This window comes from Myotis myotis, unplaced genomic scaffold (genome assembly GCF_014108235.1).
Source record: "Myotis myotis isolate mMyoMyo1 unplaced genomic scaffold, mMyoMyo1.p scaffold_m19_p_4, whole genome shotgun sequence".
Lineage (NCBI taxonomy): Eukaryota > Metazoa > Chordata > Mammalia > Chiroptera > Vespertilionidae > Myotis > Myotis myotis.
The window spans coordinates 32,886,651-32,894,521 of NW_023416346.1; the positions used below are offsets into that span (position 1 = coordinate 32,886,651).

Sequence of the window (7,871 nt, forward strand, 5' to 3'; positions counted from 1 at the left end):
GTTCCATTCAGAAAGATACTCACTGTTTGAAGCTATATCAATCAAAAGATTTTCTTCTGCTTCTGAGGGGAAAAAAGAATAGGATCAGGGAAGAGAAACCAGTCATTACAACCAAAAGAAGTATATGCCTAACTAAAAAACTGCTTCTCTCAATCACCACTTCTAGGTCCTAGAACACATATTTCTTAAAAACCCTTTGCTTTTTTGTTTAGCATTAAAAAAAAGGATTTTAATAGTACTGATGCTAAAGATTATGAGCAAGTCAATTAAAAGAAAAATGAACAACTAACCAAATGGAACGCCTCAAAGCAAATCAAGGGAACATGTTAATTCAAGTGAAGATGAGTTTAAATCCCCCCAACTATAACATACAAATTTCATATAATCAGCAAAATTTAGATATTTTTTATAAAAAGCCAAGGAAGTGACCCCAAAAGCCCAGAGGTTAATTACTTTTTACACTCAGATCTAGTCTCTGAAAATTTCCCAGTGATCCCGTTACCTCCGCCCCTGCCCCACTGAGGAACAAAGAATACCCAAAGTTCTTTATCTCAGGCTACAACTAGTACCCATCAGTCCAAGGCCTCCCACGCTCAAAACGGAAGTATAAATTGAGGCAAAGTATAGTCTCCATGTTCAGAGTTCTCTTTTCTCTCCATGGCTCTCCTGGAATTCCTTATTTACCTTTATTGTCTCGACCCAACCCATCTCTTCCTCTCTGACTTCCCTGGATTTGGCCTACGGCACCTGCCAGATCTTCCTGGTTACTGCACTCTGGGTACTGACTCCGTGGGATTAGCCTGGATTGACTGTGGCCAAATGGAGTAGTCTCGGCCTTTTCTAGTTCCTTCACAAGCCAGGATTGTATATTTGGCTCCATTATTCAGGCACAACAGAAGCAACTGGTAAGGAACTAAACTGTCTAATATTAGGAAATACTTAATACTCTTACTAGCATGATGAAGCAAGGGTCACAGGACATAGCTGTTTATATGTTTGTCCTTGTTCTTCAGTAACTAATTCTTTAAAACCCAGTATTTATAGACTTTTCAAAACAGGGCACAGGTCAGGAAACAGAAAATATGAAAACTCGGAGTAACTTCCTTTTGTTATGGGGAACTACTGTGTGTGTGCACACATATTTTCCTAGATTTCAATCTAACACTGCTGTATTTCTTATTAAAAACAATACTAAGAGGGTAAAAGAGACTCTAGAAGTAGTACAAAAAGGTATAGAGTTAATAGTATACTAATCTAAAGCCATCTTTGGCTTTTCTCCTTAAAGGTCTGGGTATGCAACAAAGGGTGCTACACCATGAAAAGTGAAGTGACTATAGCAACTTGTGTGGTATGCAGGTGCCTTGTTCAATGTCTCTCTTACACAGGGCAAGCTGAATGGTTATGACTTCAATCTTCTCTACAATGTGGATACCATTCATTGCAGGTATTTTTCATTCTTAATACATGCTTCCTTAAAAAGTCCTATCCACTTAGTATTTCTACTTGCAAGAACAAATCCTAAGGAAATAAAAGATGTGCAGAAAGATTTATGTACAGGGATACTTATCCTATTACTATTTATACTAGCAGAAAATAACCCAAATGTCAAACACAGGGAAATAATTACATATGGGCCATTCATAAAATGGAATAGTATACAGCTATCAATGGCACCGGAAAGCACTCATAACATGATGGCATACAGAACGAACAAAAAACTACATATAGTTTGAGTTCCACCAACTCTAAAAGTCACATGTGTAGAAAAAGGTGAAAATGTTAGGTGTTTATCTCTGAAGGATGAGAATTTGCTTTGCTTTATACATTTCTATTCTTTCAAAAATTTTATTAAATATTTTGGGGGCAAAAAAAAAAGTTCAAGAAAGTTTAAGAAAGAATCCATGCAAGGTAGAATTCAAGTTTTCCAAGGAGCTACAGCTTAAACAGAACGCTTCTGTCAGATGAAGCCAAGGGACCCAGTGGAAACATAACGAGTTTGTTCTCTAGTAATCAGTTTCCTTTCCAGAGCAATGTGAGATGACACAAGCAACACCTCCTACACAAACCTCCCAATTTTTTGCTGCTCATTGTGGCAGATGAAACAACACATGTTCTGTTCTCTGTCCCTAAATTTGAGGGCAGGAAGCCAAATATATCCTCCCCAGAGCTGATTTTCTTATGATTCACCAATGTCAAGGTAAATTGCCAAATGTTTTAATTTCAAATGGTGAGGGGATAAAGTGCTGAATGTGTGTGAATCCCAGCAACCTTGATACTTTACAATGAGCAGTTTGTCAGTTAAACCCAAGAATGTCACTTAAATCTACATGAGTCTGTCAGCATAAAAGACTACCTACATAGGTAACAGACTACATTTTTTTAATTTTTTTATTTTTTTAAATTTCTTTATTAAGTTATTACATGTGTCCTTATCCCCACATTATCCCCCATCTCCCCCCCACTCATGCCCTCCCCCCCGCCCGTTGAACAGACTACATTTTTAACCCCCAGCCTGGGAAGCGTGTGAATATGTATATGTATATATATTCAATATAACCCTTCAGCTCTCAGACAAAGCATTTATCATCTTCTCAATGGTAGATTCATGCAGAGTAGTATGTTTCATTTTACATACAGTGATAAATTTAAATATGTATGGTATTAAACAAGGCAATAATGACCATGGAAAAACATTATAAAACTAGCTAAGCAATTAAAGCTAGTACCTTGAACACATCTAAAGTGGCTATTTATAGGAATGATATCTTGAACATGCTGTTCCTTCCCGTGCAACTGGATTATTAACCTAGGAAACAGAAGAATGTATCAACGAATAGCTACTGAAAAATCCAAACATTTAACAACAAAATACAGTGCTGTGTTGTTACACAAATCTAGACTGTATTGATTAGGCTAGCTGTATCTTGTTCCCTAGATCTGAGCATCATGACAGCTAGATATTGCTCCAGGACTAAAAGGATTTAGTGGTGATCAATATCTCAATATCCACACTGTCCTACGCCATAAATAACATAGAATAGCCTATGTCCTAAGAACAGGTTACAATCTTAAGAGCATGAATTACAGCACGTATACCTTCAGCGTATGCATACCAGAGGGAAGAACTAATAGCAGCTAGGTGTGAACTCCCTAAGGGCAGGGACTGTAGCTTTCTACCATAGTATTTCTAGCACCTAGCACAGTGTCTGGCACATAGCAATTGCTCAAGTTTGTTGAATGAATGTCTTAGAAATTTCACAAAATACCTCTATAATTATATCCCCATGGCTTTTACCAAAAAATGGTTCTATCTCTTCAAAGTATACAGGTTCATGGAGGACTAAGAGGAAGTGCCCAGCCAGCTAGATCACTCAAAATAACTCCAGTGGACAACAAGGTAGCAGATATCACCAGACTGCCTTTATATCCCTTATGTTTTTTTTCCTCTGGTTTCCAACTTCATGCTGGTAGTTCTACGTAAACATGACTAAAAAACTTGCCCCTCCCCCCCGTATAAAATGTGTGATTTCTAAATTCCTATGCACACCTGAAATATTAATTTTCATTCACTACTTATCCGTTGTGGCCCATAATCAAGGTATAACCTACTGTTAAATGGCCATGCTGAACACATTCCTGCTTCCCCCAATCCTATCAGTCTTCAGGTGGTTCTCTTTACCAGGAACACTCTTCTTCCCAAGAGCCACCTCAAAATCTAACCTTCTGTGTGACACTCCCCCCCCCCAATACCCCAAGCAGAGCCTGAGACTTCATCCCCTTTGTGTGGTCCTGTAATACAGCACTTTTATACTCCATTATAGTTATATTTACTTCCCAAACATGTGAACTCCTTGAAAGCAAAGACCCTATCATATTCACTGTCTCCTGCCTAATACATAAATATTCGTTGAATAAACAAACTAGATTAAACTATAAACAGAGATGAATGTCTAAATATAACTGTTCAACATCTGACATTAAAAATGTCATTGTTTTGAAGGATTTGATTTCTATTTTGTTATCATTTGGGGAGATAAACTGGAGAAAGAAGTTGCTTAGACAGAACTAAGGGAAATAAACTAAGGGAAAGAATACTGCTTGCCTGCTCTGACCTTAATTTGCAGTGGTTTGTATTTTAAGGTGACTAAGGGAATGTGGGACCCTTTCAACGTGCAAAGTTCATGAGTTGAGCAGAGAGTCCTATAAACCCAGATGGAGACCAGAAACTAAATAAAGGCTGAGAAAGCAAGGGTCAAGGAGGAAGAACTTACTTTGAGGAAAATGAACACATACCAATATAATCTCAAAGTAACTAAACTAGAAACCGTGTTAAACATTAGCAGTAAAGCTTCAACTGGAATGTATAGCTAAAAACGATCATAAAACAGGCAACACGGATGGGTCTTGAATGCATTATGCTAAGTTAAATAAATCAGACAGAGCAAGCAAATATTGTATGATCTCAACAAAACACAACAAGAAACAAACTCAGAGATACAGAGAACAGATTGGTGGTCTTCAGAAGTAGGGGGTAGGAGGTGGGCAAAATGTGTGAAGGTGGTAAAAAGGAACACAGATTCAGTTATGGGGCTGTATGCTACATTCCCATAATTTACTTTACAAAACTGTAGCTACATGTGGTGATCATCTCTCAACATATACAAATATTGAATCTTTACACTGTACACCTGAAATGCAACCCCCACAAAAGCCCATCAGAAAACAAAGATAATCTGAGAATTTAATTCAATTCCACAAGCATTTAATGAATATCTACATGTTAGTCACTAAATGAATTGTGGCAAGAAAGTAGGGCTAAGAATAATCACAAAAATGCTACTTAACCATTCCTTTTAGAACAGAAAGGAACATGACAAAACAATGGAAATCAGAATTTGGTAGTTATCAAGCAGTAAAGAATGACAAATTGTAAATGTGGATTCAGCATTATCCCTAGGAAATACTATGATTTGTTCAAGGAAGGTTCAAGATGAAACAACAGCTTGTATCATAATCTATTTTCCTTGAAAAAAATAAATGTTAGTGCTTGATTTCATTTCCAAAAATCTTATTTTTAACTGTAATGTTAGTCTCGCATGTAAATTTCTCCACAGTCAATAGCAGCAACTACAGAACTAAATATTAAGGTAGGCTTCAAGTTCTAGGACAAAAAGGCCTAAAGTAAAAAAGTTCTGGACACCCAATTCAGAGAAGGACCCCAAGAGATAAGAATTTGAGGATTATAGATGGTATGATAGTAATGGGTGTCTCTAATAAATGATCTCTAAATAAACTTCAGACAATGTAATTCTGAGATATGTTATATGGGTGTAAATCTCGGCTATGTTACATCCTAACTGTGAACAAGTGACTTAATTTCTCGGCGCCTCAATTTCTCTCTGTATAAAAGGTGGGTGATGAAAAGTGCTTAAAAGAGGGCCTGGCACAAATCAAGCCATTAAATGTTAGCTGTTGCTGTACCCCCATAACCTATGCAGATATGGAACACAAGAATTTGATTTTATGTGGGAAAGACACAGTCAGGACAGCTATCATTGCAAGTTTAAAAGTTCTAGTACAAGTTCAGATAGTGAGACATTTATCTCAAGGCCAGCTGCTCACTCCCTTTTAGCTGAGTCCTGGGCTGTGATGATCTCAACAATGCAGCTATTTTATGTAATCCTCATAATTTTTTTTTTGTCCGTGAGAAAACCAAGGCACAAAAAAATTACTGATTTGTCCAAGGGTCACATTTCTCCACCCTTTTCTAGCGTCACACAATGTAATTCTGAGAAGTGGCAGTGGTGGTCTACTTTTCAATTCACATTTATGTTAAACTAATTTTTATTAAATTGGTCTTGCAGGGTTTGATGAAACCGGGGAAAAGAATACAAGCTTCCTACATCAACAGATCTGACCAAGAAGGCCCTCGGGAAGAGCTACTTCATAGAACCAGTTGATGTCCAGATAGGGTGGCACTAAGAGTCTCAGAAAAAGGGCAGGATAAGCCAGCGGGAATGTCTTCTGTATAATTAGATACAGACTGAGTCTGGACAACCTAAAAGCAGGGACTGAGAAAAATTGTTTTGTAGGCAGAATCCAATGTTGGGCAATGGCAGGGTTTAAGTGATCAGCAATTTTTAAACTCTAATGTCAAGAAACCTGTGAATAACCAAGAGAAGTGGCTTGAGCTCACAGGGATAGATAGGGACCTATGAAATGTAATGGTCACCATAGATACTTGTAAGATGAGGCATTAGTGGCGATGGAGTGAAACCAACAGCTATAGTGATAGCTTATCAAAATAATCATTTGATCCATCAGTCAACAGTATTTACCGAGCTCCTACATGCATGGCAGAGTAGAAGGCAACAGATAAAATGCCAAATGTCATTTCTATTTCTGCACATTTCATTACTTTTTCTAACAGTCAAGTCAATAAATGGGGCACTTACTGGGCTACATTAAACCATTACTGAATTAATGAATATGCGTTCTAGCCAGTGGACTAAGCGGGTGGGGAGACTGGAGGAACCAGTTGAATGGGGTTAAGAAAAAGCACTTCTGTCAAGATTAACAATGAAGTGATTCTACAGCACTTTTACCTTTTGTAAACCACTCTCACATTTATTATTCTTTCAGTTCCAACTCCAAAGGCTATAAGGTAAGCAATTAATGTTTTTATTTAACTTATGACAGCATTAAGGCCTCGACACCTTTATTGACTTGCCCGAGGTTACACAACTCAGGTCAGTTGCAGGGGCGGGAACTAAGAACCCAGGCTTCCTGCTTCCCTGCCCATTGAGTCCTTCCACTGAGCCGCACTTCCAGGAGCCATCCTGCGGCTTAAGAGTTGGCGACAAGGCCCCGCGGTTAGAACACTCGCAGTTCACACCTGGCCCTGAACCTGTTGCCCACGCGGCATCAGGGGGAAGGTGGTTGGCTCCTCGGTTTGGGGCTGGGAGGGAATGGCAGGCTACCCTGTGGGAATCAGCTGTTACTTACTCATACTGCCCGTTCCTCTGGGCTAGGGTCAGGGTGCAGGGCTCCTGGACAGGACCCTTAATCTCCACACCCTCCACAGTATGTGGGCTTTAGTCAAGGGTTTGCACTAAAACGCGGCCAGCGAGGGGTAGCCCGTTGCGGGACGGAGGGAGGCTGCCGCCCCTCGGCCCGCCCACCCCCAAACCGGAGGCTCGGCCTCCTGCGCCGGCCCCCTCCCCCCTCCCCCCGGCGAGGCTCTGCCTCGGGGCCTAACGGCTCCCGCTCCCGCCCCAGCCGCGTTCCTCAGTCCCTCCGACCCCCACCCTCGCCCGGCGCGGCCTCCCCTCCTCCTTCCCTCAGGCGGATACTGCAAGGGGCTGGGCTCCGACTGGAAGCGGCGCCTCCATCCGGGCGGCCTCCGGACTCGGCCGGGCTGCGGACTGCGGACGACACTGCCGCTCGCGTTCTCCTACACGCGCGCCTCCGTTGCGTGTAGACTAGGGGAAGCTCCACGCCGCGAGCCGAGACGGAGCCGGGAGCCGAGAGCCGGACCGAGAGAGAGCGTCGCCTCGCGTCCCCGCCAGTTTCCCAGGCCGCCACGGAGTCCGCCCCCTGCGGCCAACCTGCGGAACTGCAGCGAGAGACCCGACGGACTGGGCGTCTCCGACACGTCCAGTATGGAATACGTTTTAAATGCTGCCCTTGACACCAGAATTGTTCTGGCGACTTTGAAGATTGCCACAGAAATAAAACATAGTCATATTTGTGAGGGAACTCATAGGAGTTGGGCCAACAGGACCCACATCATCCATTCAAAATGTCCTTATTACCATTACAATGCACGGTCCTGGGTATCCTATCTCTCAGATGTTCCTTCCTCCTCATCC

General features: G+C 41.3%; 1 protein-coding gene across 7 annotated transcripts in view; it reads right to left on the minus strand.

Moving 5' to 3' along the window:
• Positions 1-7,568, minus strand: part of OCRL (OCRL inositol polyphosphate-5-phosphatase) — a 55,295-nt gene extending 47,727 nt beyond the window's left edge. For 6 of the 7 annotated variants that reach the window (XR_004966955.1, XM_036305138.1, XM_036305137.1 and 3 more), the window contains exons 1-4: positions 7,353-7,568; positions 7,006-7,085; positions 2,727-2,806; positions 24-62 (exon numbers count right to left, since the gene is read on the minus strand). Coding sequence is in view for 6 of the 7 variants with exons in the window: in XM_036305138.1 (XP_036161031.1) it covers positions 24-62; positions 2,727-2,806; positions 7,006-7,085; positions 7,353-7,391 (238 nt within the window). In the remaining variant the exon portion in view is untranslated. Of the gene's footprint in view, positions 1-23; positions 63-2,726; positions 2,807-7,005; positions 7,086-7,352 lie in introns of those variants that run through there. The other variant, XM_036305139.1, reaches the window with a different exon arrangement.
• Positions 7,569-7,871: the final 303 nt, after the last annotated feature.